Genomic DNA, 22362 nt, shown 5'->3' on the forward strand with positions numbered 1-22362 from the left:
TGGACTTCAGGAAACAGCAGAGGGAACAGCCCCCTATCCACATCGACGGGACAGTAGTGGAGAGGGTAGTAAGTTTTAAGTTCCTCTGCGTACACATCACGGACAAACTGAATTGGTCCACCCACACAGACAGCGTTGTGAAGAAGGCGCAGCAGTGCCTCTTCAACCTCAGGAGGCTGAAGAAATTCGGCTTGTCATCAAAAGCACTCACAAACTTCTACAGATGCACAATCGAGAGCATCCTGTCGGGCTGTATCACCGCCTGGTATGGCAACTGCTCCGCACACAACTGCAAGGCTCTCCAGAGGGTAGTGAGGTCTGCACAACACATCACCGGGGTCAAACTACCTGCCCTCCAGGACACCTACGCCACCCGATGTCACAGGAAGGCCATAAAGATCATCAAGGACAACAACCACCCGAGCCACTGCCTGTTCACCCCGCTATCATCCAGAAGGCGAGGTCAGTACAGGTGCATCAAAGCAGGGACTGAGAGACTGAAAAACAGCTTCTATCTCAAGGCCATCAGACTGTTAAACAGCCACCACTAACATTGAGTGGCTGCTGCCAACATACTGACTCAACTCCAACCTCTTTAATAATCGAAATTGATGGAAAAATATATCACTAGCCACTTTAAACAAAGCCACATAATATAATGTTTTCATACCGTACATTACTCATCTCATATGTATATGTATATACTGTACTCATTTAAACTGCTGCATCTTTATGTAATACATGTATCACTAGCCACTTTAAACTATGCCACTTTATGTTTATATACCCTACATTACTCATCTCATATGTATATGTATATACTGTACTCATTTAAACTGCTGCATCTTTATGTAATACATGTATCACTAGCCACTTTAAACTATGCCACTTTATGTTTATATACCCTACATTACTCATCTCATATGTATATACTGTACTCTATACCATCTACTGCATCTTGCCTATGCCGTTCTGTACCATCACTCATTCATATATCTTTGTGTACATATTCTTTATCCCTTTACACTTGTGTGTATAAGGTAGTAGTTGTGGAATTGTTAGGTTAGATTACTCGTTGGTTATTACTGCATTGTCGGAACTAGAAGCACAAGCATTTCGCTACACTCGCATTAACATCTGCTAACCATGTGTACCGTAATTTCCGGACTATAAGCCGCTACTTTATTTCCACGCTTTGAACCTCGTGGCTTATACAATGACGCGGCTAATTTATGGATTTTTCCCGCTTTCACAAGATTCATGCCGCCAAAAAACTGAGCACCGTCACATAATGTGACGTAAATCGAGCGCGCTCAAACTTCCCATCATTCTGATTACGGTAGTCATTTTGTCACCCTCAACATGGCAAAGACACGGAGAAATGCATATGATGCGAAGAGCAACTTATGGTCTGCCAGTGGGTCCTGACAGCGTGGAGCATTGTCAAAAAAGCCACTATCATCAACGGGTTTCGAAAGGCTGGACTGCTGCGTGTTGAAGGGGCAGCATGAGCTCAGCGGGGAATTTGCCTCCGGCTGAAAGTGAGGAGAGCGACAATGAAAACGATCCGACATCGGATGAAGCAATTCTGAGGCTATTCAACTCCGACACCGAAAGAGATGACTTCAGTGGTTTCAGTGCACAGGAGGAGGAAGATAGTGACCAATGACTTTCTTGGTAGGCTACTGTTTACTGCAATTTTTTACATTTAGTTACAAGCCGTGTTTCGTTAAACCCTATTTATTTTTGTTACAAGCCGTGTTTCGTTAAAGCCTATTTATTTTTATTACAAGCCGTGTTTCGTTAAAGCGGCAGCGTAGCCTAGTGGTTAGAGTGTTGGACTAGTAACCTGGAAGGTTGCAAATTCAAACCCCCAAGCTGACAAGGTACAAATCTGTCGTTCTGCCCCTGAACAGGCAGTTAACCCACTGTTCCTAGGCCGTCATTGAAAATAAGAATTTGTTCTTAACTGACTTGCCTGGTTAAATAAAGGTAAAATAAAAAAGCCTATTTATTTTTGTTACAAGCCGTGTGTAACGGCTCTCTTCTATCTCCTCCTCTGACGAAGAGGTAGAACAAGGATCGGACCAAAATGCAGCGTGATGATGATTCATTATATATTTTAATGAAGGAAAACCTATACATACAGAAACTACAAAACTAACGAAATGAAAGTATGAAAACCGAAACAGCCCTATCTGGTGCAAACACAAAGACAGGAACAATCACCCACGAAAACACTCACAGAATATGGCTGCCTAAATATGGTTCCCAATCAGAGACAACGATAATCACCTGACCACCTGAGAGAACCTTGAGAACCGCCTCAGGCAGCCATAGACTACGTAGACACCCCACAAAACCCCTAAGACAAAAACACACCACAATAACCCATGTCACACCCTGGCCTGACCAAATAATTAAAGAAAACACAAAATACTAAGACCAAGGCATGACACCGTGTTTCGTTTAAAGGCCTATTAATTTTTGTAACAAGCCGTGTTTCGTTTAAAAGCCTATTTATTTTTGTTACAAGCCGTGTTTCGTTTGAAGGCTGTGTAAAGTTAATTTGTTTCAATGTACCGGTAGGCACCTGCGGCTTATAGACATGTGCGGCTTATTTATGTACAAAATCTTTTTTATTTTATTCAGTGGGTGCGGCTTATATTCAGGTGCGCTTAATAGTCCAGAAATTACGGTATGTGACAAATAAAATTGATTTGATTTGATTTAAGGCCACTTTAATAATGTTTATATATTTTACATTACTCATCTCATATGTATATAATGTATTTTATACCATCTATTGCATCTTGCCTACGCCGCTCGGCCATCGCTCATCCATATATTTATATGTACATATTCTTATTCCATCCCTTTAGATTTGTGTGTATTAGGTAGTTGTTGTGGAAAAGTTAGATTACTTGTTATATATTACTGCACTGTTGGAACAAGAAGCACAAGCATTTCGCTACACCCGCATTAACATCAGCTAACCATGTGTATGTGACCAATACAATTTGATTTGATGAGGCTAAGAGAAAATGTTGCAGTTTTAGAGCAAATTTACTATAATTCTAAACATTTCTTTAATGGTTTATGACGTGTTGCTGGTGCTACGCCAGTGACCCAGATGTTGTATTCTCACGTTCAATGCTAACAGCTGCTCACCAGTTGTTGTGTCAGCAGATGTCCACAAGATGGAGCCTATAAGACATCACTTTTCCCTCTGATTTGTGCATATGTATATAATGGTGTGTATAGACAGTATGGACTGTATTTGAATAAGAAAGGTATGTACAGCAGTAGTTATATAGGATGATCCTGGACAAGAATGCGGTATACACATATGAAGTGGGTAAAACAGTATGTGAACATTATTATTAAATTGACCAGTGTCAATGACTATGTACAGAGGGCAGCAGTCTCTAAGGTGCAGGGTAGAGTATCAGGTGATAGCCGGCTAGTAACAGTAACTGCCTTCTAGTGGGTGGTAAGGTGAACAGGCCGTGGCTCGGGTGACTGAGGTCCTTGGTGTGGTAAGCCCCGGTGATGTGTTGGGATTACCGTACCACCCTCCGGAGAGCCCTGCGGTTGCTGTACCAGATGGTGATACAGCCAGACACAATGCTCTCAATGGTGCATCTGTAGACGTTTGTGAGGGTCTTATGGGCCAAGCCAAATTTCTTCAGCCTCCTGAGGTTGTAGACACACTGTTGCACTTTCTTCACCACACTGTCTGTGTGGATGGAACATTTCAAGTTGTCATTGATCAGAGGAACTTGATTCTTTTCACCGTCTCCACTGCCGGCCCCATCGATGTGGATGGGGGCGTGCTCCCTCTTGCTCCCAACTGGTCTGCACATGCGCTGAGGACACAGCTTGGGATGCTGTCTGGGCCAACATCCTTGCGAGGTTTAACAAGCTTAAATATCTTACTCCTGTCGGCCACGGAAAACGAGAGCTTGTGAGTGGTGGTGGCCTGCATCGACGGCTCTGTGTTTTCCTCGTAGTGGGCGAAGAAGGCATTTAACTTGTCCCTGTACTGTTGTTTTGCCTCTTTGATTGCCTTACGGAGGGCATAGCTGCTCTGTTTGTACACGTCCATGTTTCCAGTCACCTTTCGGGGGTGAAATACGGTGGTTCGCACTTTCAGTTTTGCGCAAAGGCTGCTATCTATCCACAGTTTTTGGTTTGGATAAGTTCTACATTTTTTATATATACACTACCGTTCTAAAGTTTGGGGTCACAGTGAAGAGGTGACACTGGGATGCTGGCCTTCTAGGCAGAGTTGCAAAGAAATACCATATCTCAGACTGGCCAATAAAAAGAAAAGATCAAGATGGGCAAAATAACACAGACACTGGACAGAGGAACTCTGCCTAGAAGGCCAGTATCCCAGAGTTGCCTTTCACTGTTGATGTTGAGACTGGTGGTACTTCGCTGGTACTTTTTAAAAAGCTGCCAGTTGAGGACATCTGAGGCATCTGTTTCTCAAACTAGGCACTCTAATGTACTTGTCCTCTTGCTCAGTTGTGCACCAGGGCCTCCCACTCCTCTTTCTATTCTGGTTAGAAACAGTTTGCACTGTTCTGTGAAGGGAGAAGTATACAGCGTTGTACGAGATCTTCAGTTTCTTGGCAATTTCTTGCATGGAATAACCTTCATTTCTTAGAACAAGAATAGACTGACGAGTTTCAGAAGAAAGTTATTTGTTTCTGACCATTTTGAGCCTGTAATCGAACCCACAAATGCTGCTGCTCTAGATACTCAACTAGTCTAAAGAAGGCAAGTTGTATTGCTTCTTTAATCAAGACAACAGTTTTCAGCTGTGTTAATATCATTGCAATAGGGTTTTCGAATGATGAAATTTCCCTTTAGTGATGATCCTAACTGACCTAAAACAGGGACTTTTTACTAGGATTAACTGTCAGGAATTGTGAAAAACTGAGTTGAAATGTATTTGGCTAAGGTGTATGTAAACCTCCGACATCAACTTTATATATATATTTTTTTTTTCTTCCTTTTTTTTGTTTTTTACAATAAATTAAAACATACAGTCAAAAAGTATAAGTTATCAATGTCACAGTGGGAATAACATCCTCTATGCACTTCCTGATGAACTCAGTGTATGTCAATACTATTCTCAGAGGCAACCCGGAACATTTAAAAGTCAGCGTGATCAAAACAATCTTGAAGCATAGATTCCGAACGGTTAGACCAACGTTGAAAAGTCCTTACCACGGGTAGATCCTGTTGAAGTTTTTGCTTATAGGAGGGGAGGAGCAAAATAGAGGCAATCTGATTTTCCGAAGGGAGGGTGGTGGAGGGCCTAGTAGCCATCCCAGAAGTGAGTGTAGCAATGGTCCAGTGATCTCGATGCGCGAGTAGCACGGGAGATGTGTTGATCGAACTTTGTTAGCATTTTCCTCAGATTTCCTTTATTATCATTTATTCTTTCTTCCTGTCCACACAACAGATGGAGAACCCCGTTTGCTGAATGGGTGGGGACAGTTTATCCGCAGAGAGCCATGATTTCATGAAACAGAGTCTGTTACGTCCCTGATGTCTCTCTATACAGAGATCCTCGCCCTGAGCTCGTCTACTTTATTGTCCAGGGACTGATGGTTCGGGAGTACTTGGAAGTGGTGGAGGTATGCAAGCCTCCAGAGTCTGACTAGGAGACCAGACCTTATTCCTCTTCTCCGGCATCAGCGTCTTGGAGCAGCCGCTGGGATGAATAAAATTGCATTCAGTTCAAACAAAAGTTCAAACAAAAGGATCAGATTCAGGAAAGTCACATTTCTGGTCGAAAAGCTGGTGAGTGACCGCCAATCTAATATCCCAAACGTATTTTTGGCTGTAGGTAATAACGTTCTGAGCAAATAATGTACGAAATAACAACAATGACAACATCAAGAAAAATACTGCAAAGTTGTCTAGGAGCTAGAAACAGGGCGACCATGTTTGTCGCCACCATCTTGTTCACCTTACGTTCGAAAGTATTGGGTATTTTACAGGGCTTTGTAAGGCTTTGTTTGAAAAAATATATGAATAAAAGATTAAGTAACTCATAAAACAATTCCATAAATAGAAACAGTAACATCAAATGTAGGCAAAAAGAGAAATATTTATTTCATAATAGACCACATTTTGGAAATACTCAACCAATTCAAAGAAAAATGTACACTATTAAGTTATTTTTTGAGGATGTACTGATAGGAGTTGAAATATCTATAACCACATGCAATGAGTTTTCTCCACTACACAAACAGCGACTAAGTAGTCCCCCCCCCCTTAGCCAACATGTACTCCCCCCCAAAATCAACCCTTCCTATCCTAGGTGTCAGGAGTTATGTTTGGGAGTAGTGGGAATACACACAACATAGTCACATACGATCAGAAACCTACAGTACTCTTTCCTCTTCCACCACATCAGTCTTAGTTTTTCAGCCAATGTCACTGTTTGAATCACCTGGTGAGTCGATTATTGTGGGTACTTGGGGTTGACAACTGACCTGGGATGGGATAGGAAACCAGAGAATATGGCAGCCATCTTTATCTTCAATAGCTGATTACATGGATGTGGTCAGTCAATGATCCAGTGTGGCTTTCTGCACTGTAGGCTAGATTCAATCTGGTGCGCTGTTTCCCCTTGGAGCTAGAAAGTGTATGACTGCATTCAATATATTTATATTGTGACATATTATTTTCAGGTAGATCATCATAATGATGTTGACTTTTTGATTCTGAGTAATTCATGGAGCTGCCATATTACCTCACCAGACACCACAGCACCAAAAAGAAAATTCAGAGAATTTTCAACATTTTAAACTTCCTAAAATCCCTGGACCATGTGTCCATCTGTAAATAAGGCAAGGTACAACCAAATTGATAATAAAAAATCTCTAGGTTGAAGTTCATGTGGAAATTAATTTAAAAAAAAGTTGCATTTGGCTTTAAAATAATTATGGTTGGTCCAGTCACTGTTTGGTCTTTTACTAAATAAAACTAAATAAAACCAACAAAAATGTTGAACACCAAGATAGATACAGTATTCAGTGCATTAGGTGAGTGTTAGACTGACTTAAATGTCCCTTTTTTGCCCCCTGTTGATTGCGAGGAGTACCCATAGACTTAAAGTGCTGAGACTGATGTGAACCTTCTATCTGTACACCCATTCTACCTGCCATTACACCCCACGGTGAGTCACTGTTCTTTTTTGGCTGCGTCAGGAACAGTTCCCCAACTCCAGTGCAATGCTTCTGAGGGCACTGTCTGTCTGTCTTCAGATGAAAAGGGGGTTGAATAAATGAACAGAGGGTTAAGGACTGGAGTTGTGTCCCAAATGTTGCACCTCCCCCCTTCCTTCTTCTTCTCCATCCATAGTGCACTCTGCAGTAGAGGTTGGACGGGTAGAGCTCGACTGTAAGCTGGCGGGGGTCCATGGACCATAACTGACGAATCCTGTGAGTATTAACCACACTTCAAAAGGCACCATAATGTTATAGTGGTCAGGGCAAGTGAGTGTGTGTGTGTGTGTGCAAGACAAACTAATCCTGGCGTTTCTCCTTCCACCTCTCTTTTACGCCCTCAAGGCATCGCCATGACAACTAAGGCAAAATCTTCAGCAAAGAGACACAAATCTGTATTTTTCTTAATCTCTTTTTCTCTGCTGTGTTGCTAATATCCATTTCACACATTAATCGTTAGGATCTCTGTTAAATAAATTATCTATACATTATATTACCCCCTCCCATAGACCTGCAACAAAGGAGGAGTCTGTTCATGTAATAAAACTATAGGTTCCCCAGTCTCTGTACGTAGAGTATGTTGGGCCTCTCTCTGCAATGTTTCTCAGTTCATGTCAGCCCCCTCAGAACAACCAGAGGCAGACAGACTGGAATCCAGTTTTTCCTCACAGAGATCAAACAGGACAAGATCTTACAAAAAAACAACATAAGCAAAGCCGATGCGTAGGAAGAAAACCGGAATAGAAACGTTGTTCACTGCAAAATCAGTATCCAGCTAAAAGTATTCCACATGGTGTTTCCCTGGAAACCAACTAGTCCTTTCTGAGGACTGTGGAGCGAGGTGTGATGTGATTGGACAGGAGCCGTGGTGACATCAGAACCTCACTGAACTCCTTCTTCGTCAACATATGTTGAAGGAAACCAGCCAATCTAAAATGTCAGATACACACAGCAATGAGAACAGAAACCTGTCAAAAATCACGAAATTGTGGAGAAAAAAAAATAAATAAATAAAATGATCTAATACTGTAGCCTAAAGAAAGGCTTCTAGATTTCAGAGGGGCAAATGATGAATTAGGTGTTAACATTGCAGACTTCACTTTGAGGTTACACTTTACATTACATTGCTCTCTTACAGCAATTATTATTGTAACAAAATTGTAATAACATGAATACCATATCTTAAGCTCCTGCTATATTGGTTCTCACTCACCCTGCCATTGGCCTCTCCCTTCCACCAGCCCTGGTCTCCTCCGATCTTGCTGTAGATCTTGACAATGTCTCCTTCTCTGAGTGACAGCTCCCTCATGTCCCGTGCTGCAAAATTGTACCTGGCCACCGCTGTGCTGACCACCCTCGGTGTGAAAACTGCAACAATGAAATCAGAGTCCGTGGGATAACAGTGCAGAGAGAGCAGACACATTGGTGTTCCACATGTAACTTACAGATCCTACAGTGCAGAACATTTACAGACAGTAGTGGAGATTAGGGTTGGAGGAGAGGATTGGGCATGAGGATTTTTTCATAATTGTTTATTTTATTTATTGTGTGTTTTTGTTCTACCTTGTGATATTTTCCGTGCTACATTGATATTGATTACTGCATCGTTGGGTTTGGAGCTGGCATGAAAGGCATTTCACTGTACTTGTGCACATTAAAACTTGAAACTTGGGTCTTGGGTCAATGGGTTCTTTACCCCTTGACCCAGTTACTTAAGTGTTATATTCTAAATAAATGAGTTAATGCAATGCTCTACCTAATGATGTCACATCGGTGACACAATAAAAGAAAGAAAGAAAGTCACACACTCCTGTACGCCCTCAAGGCATCACCATGACAACTAAGGCAAAATATTCCAGCAAAGAGACACAAACTTGTCTTTGTCTTCATCTCTTTTTATCTGCTCTGTTGATAATATCAATATCACACATTAATCGTTAGGATCTCTGTTAAATAAATTATCTATACATTATATTACCCCCTCCCATAGACCTGCAACAAAGGAGGAGTCTGTTCATGTAATAAAACTATAGGTTCCCCAGTCTATGTACGTACAGTAAATTGGGCCTCTGCAATGTTCTCTGCTGTTAACTCAATGCCTTTTCTATGATGGCACATCAACGACACAAACAAACTAAGAAAGAAAGTCGCACACTCAATATATGCTCCTATCAATGTAATGGGTGAAAACCTCATGCTTTTACAGTGATGACACATGACAACCGAGAGGAGAACCTTTGACAGCTACGAAAGAATATGGGAGGAAAAGGGATGTGAGAGGAGAGGAGAGGTGGCTTGCTTGCTAGAGTTCAGAGGGAAGAAGAAGACTTGAAGAGAAGGAGGAGAGAGTACCTGACCAGAAGGGGGCTGAGCTCTGAGAGGAGGAGAAGTTGAGACCCTGAGGACTGAGGAAGGAGAAGTTGTAGGAAGCACCAATGGCTGCTGAGACAGTCAGTGAAAGAGGGAAAAGGGGAAAGAGGAGAAAAGAAAGAAAGAGAGAAGAAATAAAAGAAAAGAGAAAACTCATTAGGGAGCATGTAATGGCTGGCCAGAGATCAAGGTGGCCAACACATACATAAGGCTTTGTCCCCCATGGAAAAACAAGCCTAAATCAAGAGAAAAAAACGCTACTCCCATTCTATACCCATGCCTCACACACTGAAAAACCAACCATGACAAATGTCCAATCCGCCAGAGGCGCTGTATCCTCTTGTTCTCTCCCCTAGACTCCACCCCTTCCAACCCCTCCAACCCACACACACAGATCAACAAGCCCATTGTCTCCATCCATTTCCACACACTGATCAGAAAAATGGAGGGGGAAAAATGTGTTGTTGGTGCCAATTGGGCCTGGCTGGAGAGGGAGCAAACAAAGGCAGATCCGTGTGGGAGTCTGGCCAGAGCAGAGAGCAGGGCAGAATCATTTATTATACATCTAATGATTGAGGGTGTTCAACAAAGCCCATTCAGCTGGCCTGACACCCAGCCAGCCAGTCAGCCAGCCCAGGGCCTGAGACAGCTGCCAGGAGTCCCAGCCTTCCTCCCTCTGGCTGGCTGCATGGGTCAGGGGAGGTGGTGACTCTGGGAGGGACTGAGCCTTGCATGGTGACTGGCCTGGCTGGGTGTTTCCTGTTCTGGGAGGAGAGAGGCGGGTGGAGAAACAAACCAGCAGCCTGCCCCTCTCAGTTAACTCTGTGCAGTGAAGACTCTGGATGAAGGCATGGATTGACTGAATAGGGATGTCTCCTATGTGTGCATCTGTGGTATTGGCAGACAGAAGAGGAAGAGAGAGGAGGGAGTCTCACCAGGGATGGGCTCACCTGGAGAGCGAGTGCTGGCCCGCGAAGCCGGCCCCCGTTCTCTAGATTTGTAGGGATATCGTAATGTCGTGTCTAGCAGCTTGAAACTCTCCTTCAGCGAATGAGACTGATAGTACTCCACCAACTCCTGCCAGACAGAGCACAAGAGAAAGACATTCATTGACCATATAAGCATTACAAATAGTATGTGACATTATGTGACTGATTGATGAAAGCTCTCTTACCAGTAGACTCTCAAACTTCTTAGCCTCAGTGATGTGGATCCAGCTGTCTTTCTCAATGACTTTAATATGCTTTACTTCATCATTGAACCTATTGGAGACAAAAGTACTGCAGTGACCGTGGAAGATTCAGAGGTGGGAGCTGACAGCGTGGACATTAGAGGTGGACACAGGAACAGGACTACAGTGGGTCTTGCAGCTCCCGGTAGGAGTTCTGGGTTTGAAATATGTCATGTGTGGAGCTTTTCATTATTACTGTGTGTAAGCCTAATATAGTTTACTTAATAAAAATCTCTACAAAATAAATGGTAATTTCCCCTCTCCTCGCTGCAGTTGCAGCCAGTCACTCAGATGCATGTGGAGACATACACAATTGCACATGTCCACGGGGCATGGTCTAACTCACTCCAATGGCATCACAAACTGTATGACAACTTTCTGGTAGTGTACACAACAAATATCCATTTCGATATGAATGTGGCTTTCACTATGAAATACGTGAAGGAATGGGAATGGTTTGTTAGTGTTACTGAGAAAGATAAGTCTTCTGTGATTTTTCTTTGTTAGGGTAAATCAGGGTAAACACTAACTTGATGCTGATGGCGAACCTCTCTGCCTCAGCAGTCCTCTCTCTGATCAGGTATGTCCCACTGCTGTGGGACTTCAACAGGTTGTCAGCCTGTGTCCGCTCCATGTTGCCAGCAAACCTGACGGGACGTTGAGGGGGAACACAGGTCACTGATGGACTTTAGAAAATACGTAGTAATACACTGTCCTAACATAGTAATACACTGTCTTAACATAGTAATACACTGTCCTAACATAGTAATACACTGTCTTAACATAGTAATACGCTGTCTTAACATAGTAATACACTGTCTTAACATAGTAATACACTGTCTTAACATAGTAATACGCTGTCTTAACATAGTAATACACTGTCTTAACATAGTAATACACTGTCCTAACATAGTAATACACTGTCTTAACATAGTAATACGCTGTCTTAACATAGTAATACACTGTCTTAACATAGTAATACACTGTCCTAACATAGTAATACGCTGTCCTAACATAGTAATATGCTGTCCTAACATAGTAATACGCTGTCTTAACATAGTAATACACTGTCCTAACATAGTAATACACTGTCTTAACATAGTAATACACTGTCCTAACATAGTAATACACTGTCTTAACATAGTAATACACTGTCCTAACATAGTAATACGCTGTCCTAACATAGTAATACGCTGTCCTAACATAGTAATACACTGTCCTAACATAGTAATACACTGTCTTAACATAGTAATACGCTGTCCTAACATAGTAATACGCTGTCTTAACATAGTAATACACTGTCCTAACATAGTAATACACTGTCTTAACATAGTAATACACTGTCCTAACATAGTAATACACTGTCTTAACATAGTAATACGCTGTGCTAACATAGTAATACGCTGTCCTAACATAGTAATACGCTGTCCTAACATAGTAATACGCTGTCCTAATGTAGTAATACACTGTCCTAACGTAGTAATACACTGTCCTAACATAGTAATACACTGTCCTAACATAGTAATACGCTGTCCTAACATAGTAATACGCTGTCCTAACATAGTAATACACTGTCCTAACATATTAATACGCTGTCCTAACATAGTAATACGCTGTCCTAATGTAGTAATACACTGTCTTAACATAGTAATACACTGTCCTAACATAGTAATACACTGTCTTAACATAGTAATACGCTGTCTTAACATAGTAATACGCTGTCCTAACATAGTAATACGCTGTCCTAACCTAGTAATACACTGTCCTAACATAGTAATACGCTGTCTTAACATAGTAATACGCTGTCCTAACATAGTAATACACTGTCCTAACATATTAATACGCTGTCCTAACGTAGTAATATGCTGTCCTAACATAGTAATACACTGTCCTAACATAGTAATACGCTGTCCTAAGGTAGTAATACACTGTCCTAACATAGTAATACACTGTCGTAACGTAGTAATACACTGTCCTAACATAGTAATACACTGTCCTAACATAGTAATACGCTGTCCTAACATAGTAATACACTGTCCTAACATAGTAATACACTGTCCTAACATAGTAATACGCTGTCCTAACATAGTAATACACTGTCCTAATGTAGTAATACACTGTCCTAACGTAGTAATACACTGTCCTAACATAGTAATACACTGTCTTAACATAGTAATACGCTGTCCTAACATAGTAATACGCTGTCCTAACATAGTAATACGCTGTCCTAACATAGTAATACGCTGTCCTAATGTAGTAATACACTGTCCTAACGTAGTAATACACTGTCCTAACATAGTAATACACTGTCCTAACATAGTAATACGCTGTCCTAACATAGTAATACGCTGTCCTAACATAGTAATACACTGTCCTAACATATTAATACGCTGTCCTAACATAGTAATACGCTGTCCTAACATAGTAATACGCTGTCCTAACATAGTAATACGCTGTCCTAATGTAGTAATACACTGTCCTAACATAGTAATACACTGTCCTAACATAGTAATACGCTGTCATAACATAGTAATACACTGTCCTAACGTAGTAATACACTGTCCTAATGTAGTAATACACTGTCCTAATGTAGTAATACACTGTCCTAACATAGTAATACACTGTCCTAACATATTAATACACTGTCCTAACGTAGTAATACGCTGTCCTAATGTAGTAATACACTGTCCTAATGTAGTAATACACTGTCCTAACATAGTAATACACTGTCCTAACATAGTAATACACTGTCCTAGCATAGTAATACACTGTCCTAACATAGTAATACGCTGTCCTAACATAGTAATACGCTGTCCTAACATAGTAATACGCTGTCCTAACATAGTAATACGCTGTCCTAACATAGGAAAACACTGTCCTAACGTAGTAATACGCTGTCCTAATGTAGTAATACGCTGTCCTAACATAGTAATACACTGTCCTAACGTAGTAATACGCTGTCGTAATGTAGTAATACACTGTCCTAACAGAGTAATACCACAGTAATACAATGGATTTACTACAGAGAAATGAGGAGAGGGGTACTTGCAAACTAGACTGAATATCACAACTTTTGAAATGTCTGTGAAGGGTCGTACCATGGATATGCATAGTAGTCTGTTTCCCTTGAGGATTGCCGGCTGGGGAAGGACTGGAACAAAGGCTGTGGTGACAACCACAAAATCAGCGTTAGAGATTTCATAAATAGAGTCATGAGTGAGTGAATGTGTATGTGAGGGGTCCTTTACCTTGGGGTCCAAACAAGGCTTTACACAGTTGTTAGGAAAGAAGCCACTCTTCTGGGTTTGGATAAGCTTTCCCTGGGAGAGAGAGACACTAGGTGTCGATATACAACAACTGTGTTGCTATGGCTGGATGTAGGAGCACATTGGGCATGCTCATCAGAATGTGTATGTGTAACCTATAGTCAGTATTTATAGGGGCCAGGGAGTGATTTTACCTCCCACCAGGTGGTGTCAGGTTCCCCCTTCAGCAGCTCGATGAAGTCGCCTGTCTGGAAGGAGAGTGGAGGCTTCCCTGGAGGAACAGGCGTCCCATGATAGTTCCTCACTGCCACCATTTTAGGACCTGGAGCCAGGATAAAATGCATACAGTTAGATAAGCTGAACACTCTTCACTTGGGCTATTGAGACTGCACAGAATTCTCCATATAACATTTCAACACTTCCATCACTTGTGTTAGTATACTCAATCAGCTCTTGTAGTCTTCCACTAGCTGGCAGCAGAGAGCTGTAGCTCTACTCCACATTCCAGCCAACTTCAAGTTAGTTTGACAGCTTGAGAGCAATCTTTATCATTGTCTACTGTACATTGTAGCACTCCTGACTGACTAACATTAATTACACTGTGCTATATGATTTCCTGTACGAACAGCATTCCTACCCGATGGCAGTAGTCCAGGTTCCTGAAAGGGGAAGGATAAACACAGCAACAGTGTCAAGATTAAGGAGCTCTAAGAGCTAATAGTATTCATGTTCTACACAACCAAACAGATGAATCAATCAGTTACCAATACAGCAACAAAATGGTAATTAATTCATCAAACAATAGATTTCAATCTTCAAAAGGTGATAAATCTGAATGTCTAAGGGAGGGTGAAACACTCACTGTGTCGAGTGGATCTGAAAAAATGTGAGAGAGAAAGAGCAGATGGTCACCTAAATGGTACAACTCACTAGTTATGCATGTCCCATAGAACTGTCTGTATCTAGGGAAACTGGTCAGTAACACTTCACTTTAAGTTCCTCTTATATCCCTGTAGTACCACTGTAATGAATAAGTGTTAAGTAGAGGGTGGAGAAACCTACTTATTTTACAGATGGTGATGCACTCTAGACACTCTTTGTGCGCTCCAGTCCCACAATGGGAACAGTAATACCCCTGGTAGAATATACCCCTGGGAGAGAGAGAGATAGAGAGTGAGAGATACAGAGAGAGAGAGAGAGAGTGAGATACAGAGAGAGATAGAGAGAGAGAGAGAGAGAGAGAGAGAGATACACAGATAGAGAGATAGACAGAGTGAGATGCACAGATAGAGAGAGTGAGATACAGAGAGAGAGAGAGTGAGATACACAGATAGAGAGAGTGAGATACACAGATAGATGCAGAGAGTGAGAGAGAGAGAAATAGAGAGAGTGAGATACAGAGAGAGAGAGAGAGTGATATACACAGAGAGAGATCGAGTGAGATACACAGAGAGAGAGAGTGAGATACACAGATAGATACAGAGAGTGAGATACAGAGAGAGAGAGAGAGAAATAGAGAGAGTGAGAGAGAGAGTGATATACACAGAGAGAGATAGAGTGAGATACACAGAGAGAGAGATAGAGAGAGTGAGATACAGAGAGAGAGAGATACACAGAGAGAGTGAGATACACAGAGTGAGATATAGAGAGAGTGAGATACACAGAGAGAGAGATAGAGATAGTGAGATACACAGAGAGAGAGATAGAGAGAGCGAGATAAACAGAGAGAGAGATAGAGAGAGTGAGATACACAGAGAGAGAGGGTCATTCCTAACCCTGACCAGCTAGGACAGGTCTTTATCTAAACACCACTCTGAATATAATACACAACATGCACCGTATGTGATTCTGTGCTAGTACTTTCCTAGTATACACTGTTGTTCCAAAAGCTTCAGGTTTGATTCCTGTGTGGCGCCACACTGTGTACTTGTGTTAACCCAAATAAAAGCCTTGGCTAAATAGACATGAATTGAATGTTCTGTTACTACATCCACCGTAAGCAGTCCACTCTTTTTTAAGTGGATTACTTCTTGCTCTATGTAAAATACAGTGTATACACTGCCATGTCCAATAGCCAACACCATACATCACAGGCTGATACACTGGGGCTACTGATGCAATTATACAGTTAGCAGCTAGTGGTAGCAGCACACTGGTCCTTTCCACAAGACAGGGAGGGAATGTAGGTCAGTGTCGCTACTATGCCGTTTTTGGGTCAATATATTGCATCAAGTATAGAGTGTAGACAGCCACTGTAACAGAGGTGGTAGTGTGGTAGTGGCAGTGATAGTGGTACGCTTCACAGCGTAGTTCTAGAGCTGCACTCACATTGTCCCTGATGAAGACAGCTTGTCTGTCGAAACGCTGGTTATTAGGTTATTACATTATTGCATCTGAGCTCCTAGAGTGTGAGGCTCTCCTTTTCTTTTCCACGTGTCCCACTCCGCTAGCCAGCACCTCGCCTAAACAGGTGTGTGTTTCCTGCATCTCCAAATGTCCTCACATTGTCAACCTAGACGCATGCCGACTGTAATGGTTGGCTTTGGAAAAGTGTACGTGCATGTTTTAGCTGTCAGTCAAATCAAACAGACGCAAAGGCTGACTGATTTGTCATTCAGGGAGTTTATTGAGGCTGGCAGCCTCAAAAGGCTGCATAACACATTAAGTGTGTAGCATCAGTAACACTAACACCACTAACATCCCATTGAAAAACAGCGATGTCTTCCGTCAACAAAGCGCATGATAAGGCCACGTGAACGATCTGATGTAGGTGTACAGGTACATAGCAGGAGTCCCTGCGGCTTTTTCCAAGTCTCACCTCAGCAGCATCTTGCAGGCTCGGCAGTTGGTGTCCTTCTCAAACGTGTGCATCTGGAAGTTGTGCTGATTGGCCGTGGCTTTCTCCGGCTTGATGTTTGACCTTCAGGATTGGAGGAAATACACACAGCGAGTTTGAAATGGATCTGATTCGTCTAAAAGATCCACGGTGATGTATATTGCTACAGTAGACCTACTACTGTACTCACATGGCCATCTCAAACTGCTCCATCCATTTCCTCTTGGTGTCCTCTGTTTTACAGAAGAACTGGAAACCCTGCTTCCCTTGCAGGTGGATCAGGTAGAAGCCATAGGACCACTGCAGAGAATGAGAGGATGAGGAAGCGATGGAGGAAAGAAAGCAACAGAGGCATTGATGGAGAGAGTGGAGGAGAGCAGTGGTGGGAAAAGTAACCAATTGTCATACTTGAGTAAAAGTAAAGACACCTTAATAGAAAATGACTCAAGTAAAAGTGACAGTCACCCATTAAAATACGACTTGAGTAAATGTCTAGAAGTATTTGGTTTGAAATATACTTGAGTTTCAAAAGTATAAATAATTGCAAATTCCTTTTATTAAGCAAACCAGATGGCACATTTTTTTGTTTTTTTAATTGAATAATTTACAAACAAAGCACGTGTGTTTAGGAAGTCCGCCAGAGGTAGTAGGGATGACCAGGAATGTTCTCTTGGTAACTGTGTGAATTGGACCATTTTTCTGTTCTGCTAGCCATTCAAAATTTAACGAGTACATTTGGATGTCAGGGAAAATGTATGGAGTATAAAGTACATAATTTTCTTCAGGATTTAAAAAAATGTAACCTTTATTTAACTAGGCAAGTCAGTTAAGAACAAATTCTTATTTATAATGCCGCCCTATGGGACTCCCAATTACAGCCGGATGTGATGCAGTCTGGATTCGAACCAGGTACTGCAGTGACGCCTCTTGCACTGAGATACAGTGTCTGAGACCACCGCGCCACCGCGCCACCCTAAAATGTATTTAGTGAAGTAAAAGTTTAAAAAAATAAAAATATATAAATAGTACTGGTACTCCAAAAAACTACTTTAAATTCTTTTTACTTTACACCACTGGGTGGGGACGGACATTTGGGAGGGTTGTAACAACTTCACCTACACAATGATGTATACTAATAAAATGTCATTTTTATAACCTACACATTCCCTTTGGAGCTAACCAAGAGATACTGTTCATGCTTGGGAATGCATCTGACAAAAGCGTAAGAGAATCACATCCAGTGGGTGCACATGCAATCATGGCATAACCCAACACCAAACACACACACACACACTAGCTGCAATGAGAAGATGAGTTAAGGATTGCTTCAGCTTACCATTTTTCCACTCGACTGGTAAGCATGCAAAGAGAAACACACCAGAGAAGATTGAGTTACACATGCACACGACTACACATGCACACGACCACACATGCACACGACCACACATGTACACGACCACACATGCACACGACCACACATGCACACGACCACACATGCAGATTCAAAAGAATGGTTAGATTGGTGGAAAATGCACACAGCAGTATTCATTTCATGTACATGTTCTTCAGAGCATAGGCTTGCACAATGCATACAGATCTGACACTTTAATGCATTACACATGAGCTCGCTTATCTGAAATTACCGTCACCGCAATTCTACCTCAAGGACACCATTTGTAATCTTTGCTAAAATATTGCAGAACCTGGGCTGAGCGTGTCCCTTCAGCAGGCTGTTGAGGGAAATTGTGCGTCCCTCGTTTTAAAGTGCTCAACGCTGCTGCCTACCTTCTTCATGTCCCTGTTGTTCATGGGGTCGTCAGACATTTTGTACGACTGCAGCTCAATGATCTCCTTCAGTTCATAGCAGTAGCCTTTCCGCTTGCACACTATGACCACTTTATCAAACAGGAATATGTACCTTGGGAAACGAAGCGTAAAACACCTGTTAGAGCGCTGAACACGTGTTTGTTTATGACCTCATTACCACATTCCCTCTGTACCACACATTCAGTAAGTCTGGCTTTCATAGCGAGGCTTGACTACTCACCGGTCCTGCTTTGTCCGGTTGACTATGGAGGACACCTTGAGCTCTCCATCTATCTTTGGCCTGCCATACTCCTCCAGTTTGACCTGCTGCTTAGGCCACATACACATGCCAGAGTTAATCTGATGCTGTACATCTCGGGTTTCCCCAGTGGTTAATAAGAGTGGTAGTATAAACAGTAGGTATAGATGAGAGAGCAGCACACTGTTGTGTACTTTACTCAATGTTATTAATTATTCATCTAACCTGGTTCAATCTCATTGAATTAAGTTTCCCATCGCCCAAGGCGTTGAACTGACTTATGATATATTAAACATCAAGATGTCCAAATGGGAAATGAGAGTGTCATTTAATTCTGCTATCATAACATTGACATTCATGAGTATTCCACCTCTGACCGTATGACCCCCTTCAGAATGTGTCATTAGATCTGACAGTTATATCTTGTCCGGGATACAATGGGCATACAGACGTATAGACATATCTGAAGTAGCAGCCTGTGGCTCTCTATCCCTAAGGCTTCACTTAAAACACATATTAAGGCCATTAAAAGCCAGCTGCTGTTAGACTTAACACTGCCTTGTACGACACACTTTAGTTTGGGATTCGTGGAGACTTAAAAAGCCTGTCTGCTCACGCTCTGGGAGAATAAATGATTTATTAGAGACATGATAATTGCAGATGAGTGGGAAAGGTAAAGCGAGGGATGAGGTAAGCAGAGAGAGGAGAAAGAGAGAGAGAGAGAGAGAGAGAGAGAGAGAGAGAGAAAGGTAAGAAATGTTCCAGGCTGTCCACCGAGAGATGTTGAGCAATGTGTTGGGGCAAGAGGGATGGGCAATTGATGCTCAATAAATCTCAAAAGGGTTCAAAATTCCTTATCGATGAAACATCAGTGCTTGATTGTAGAAAAGTACTGTAATTTACAGCAATCAGAGTTACTTACAAGGTTTTCGATGGAGTTCTGGAATTCACTAATCTTCTTCAAGGTTTCATTGTCTCTCTTCACTTCATTGATGTACATAGCCAGGTCCTTCAGAGACAGAGATGCATTGTTTTACACCAGTACACCAGTACATCTGAACAAACTCTATTATATCTTGGTTAGAGCTACAATATTAACCTTTTTCCCAATGCTCCCAAGCACTCTTCTGAATGAATAGAAAAATGTCATCAATGATCATATCCGGAATAACGTCACAAACGTGCACACACACACACACACACACCTGCATGGCCTCCAACGCCTCCTTGAGCTGCTGTCTCTCAGGTCGGTCAGTTGAATGACTCACCAGCTCCTGTAAGAGAATGTTACATTTCATCAGTGGAGCACACTATACCAAAATACACCACACACTCCACAAAACATTGACATAACTCAGTATGACAGCCACACACCGCGGAGAGAAACAGATCAACTCCCTGTAATTTACACTCATGTAACATGTATGAACTCTCACTTAACATCGCCACCTCAAAATGTGTTTTACTGCATAAATACAGTGAATACTTTATGAGAAAATCTGTGCGTTTTTCAAAAAAATATGAATGCTGCTGCAAACAATGAGGGTTATTTTAGGCCAGTACACATCTATTCTCTCTGCCTCTCAGAGGCACAGCACGAGTGGAACATATGTACATACACAGCATGTGATCTTACAACTGACACATTCAGCTCGACTTCATGCTTCAGCAGTTTATAGGAGCGTGGGGAGATAATATGAGAGTGATGGTGTAAGATGAGTCTGTTGGTGAGTTGAGGCCTGCTGGCTGCTTCATTGAAAACAGAATGATTTGCTACAGTATACAGTATATTATGAGCTGTGTACCGTGTAATTCTGACAAAGACCAGATATGTCTTCATCACAGTGGAATCTGCAACACCCAGGTCATGAAGGAAAGATGCTAAGGCTTACACACACACACACACACACACACACACACACACACACACACACACACACACACACACACACACACACTATCAGTTGAATGCCCTGAGGCCACAGCATATTAATCCTTTCCCACAAAGCTATGGGAAGCAGTGAAATGGGCTGCATGTAATACGATTACAGCATGGCTGATTTGAACACAGTTTCTCTTCTCTTGAAGTCCTGCAGGCCATTCAGCCAGTCAGTCAGTCAGTCCAGTCTGAGTTGAAAAACCACTCACTGCAGTCCACCCATCATCACCTGCCATGAACTCTGCTCACCCCTACTATCTCCATACCCATGTCACCGACTAAACCCACCTCATTCATTATTGAGCTGGCTAGTTAATTCATTGTGTTTTGAATCAGACAGCCTGACCAGCTTGTTTTTACTAACATGACTACTATGGGTTCCTGGAAGAAGGCTCCGTTGGGTCTCTGTGCGTACTGGCCACACAGTCTGCATGTTTAATCCATGTGGGTGGGCATAGAGACCCAGAGACACAGGGCCTTGTAGAGGAATGGGATGAGGGGGAAACAGAGGGACACCAAGATGTGTACTGAGTGGGCACTCGAGTGAGATTGATCCTTAAAACACCTAGCATATTCAACAGCTATACCAAGAAAAATACCTGTCATATTCAACAGCTACACCAAGAAAAATACCTAGCATATTCAACAGCTATACCAAGAAAAACACCTAGAATATTCAACAGCTATACCAAGAAAAATACCTAGCATATTCAACAGCTACACCAAGAAAAACACCTAGCATATTCAACAGCTATACCAAGAAAAACACCTAGCATATTCAACAGCTACACCAAGAAAAACACCTAGAATATTCAACAGCTATACTAAGAAAATCTCATGATGTTCATATTGTCTTGAAAAATGTCTGGCTGGCATTAAGTTGTAATGTAAACCAGCAAAAAATTGTTTTACCTTTTTCAGGACCCTGTCTTTCAAACATAATTCGTAAAAATCAAAATAACTTCACAGATCTTCATTGTAAGGGGTTTAAACACGGTTTCCCATGCTTGTTCATGAACCATAAACATTTAATGAACATGCACCTGTGGAGCGGTCATTAAGACACTAACAGCTTACAGACAGTAGGCAATTAAGAGGCATTTCTATTGACACCAAAACAAAGATACACAGGGTCACTGCTCATCTGTGTGAACATGCCTTAGGCATGCTTCAAGGAGGCATGAGGACTGGTCAATAAATTGCCATGTCCGTACTGTGAGACGCCTTAAACAGCACTACAGGGAGACAGGACGGACAGCTGAACGTCCTCGCAGTGGCAGACCACGTGTAACAACACCTGCACAGGATCGGTACATCCAAACATCACACCTGCGGGACAGATACAGGATGGCAACAACAACTGCCCGAGTTACACCAGGAATGCACAATCCCTCCATCATTG

General features: G+C 42.0%; 1 protein-coding gene across 11 annotated transcripts in view; it reads right to left on the reverse strand.

The window, feature by feature from the left end:
* Window positions 1-6110: 6110 nt before the first annotated feature.
* Window positions 6111-22362, reverse strand: part of LOC109868347 (guanine nucleotide exchange factor VAV2-like) — a 245009-nt gene continuing 228757 nt past the window's right edge. For 2 of the 11 annotated variants that reach the window (XM_031802621.1, XM_031802616.1), the window contains 19 exons: window positions 20227-20295; window positions 19944-20030; window positions 19004-19089; window positions 18742-18874; window positions 18293-18307; window positions 17147-17256; window positions 16939-17040; window positions 15183-15271; window positions 14983-14996; window positions 14758-14779; window positions 14315-14442; window positions 14103-14174; window positions 13953-14017; window positions 11385-11501; window positions 10798-10885; window positions 10559-10700; window positions 9606-9692; window positions 8467-8621; window positions 6111-8183 (listed from right to left, as the gene is read on the reverse strand). In XM_031802621.1, coding sequence (XP_031658481.1) covers window positions 8136-8183; window positions 8467-8621; window positions 9606-9692; window positions 10559-10700; window positions 10798-10885; window positions 11385-11501; window positions 13953-14017; window positions 14103-14174; window positions 14315-14442; window positions 14758-14779; window positions 14983-14996; window positions 15183-15271; window positions 16939-17040; window positions 17147-17256; window positions 18293-18307; window positions 18742-18874; window positions 19004-19089; window positions 19944-20030; window positions 20227-20295 — 1629 coding nt within the window. In that variant the 3' untranslated portion in view covers window positions 6111-8135. Of the gene's footprint in view, window positions 8184-8466; window positions 8622-9605; window positions 9696-10558; window positions 10701-10797; window positions 10886-11384; window positions 11502-13952; window positions 14018-14102; window positions 14175-14314; window positions 14443-14757; window positions 14780-14982; window positions 14997-15182; window positions 15272-16938; window positions 17041-17146; window positions 17257-18292; window positions 18308-18741; window positions 18875-19003; window positions 19093-19943; window positions 20031-20226; window positions 20296-22362 lie in introns of all 11 variants that reach the window. The other 9 variants (XM_031802615.1, XM_031802618.1, XM_031802623.1 and 6 more) reach the window with 7 other exon arrangements.

This window comes from Oncorhynchus kisutch, linkage group LG23, assembly GCF_002021735.2.
Source record: "Oncorhynchus kisutch isolate 150728-3 linkage group LG23, Okis_V2, whole genome shotgun sequence".
NCBI classification, from domain to species: Eukaryota; Metazoa; Chordata; class Actinopteri; order Salmoniformes; family Salmonidae; genus Oncorhynchus; species Oncorhynchus kisutch.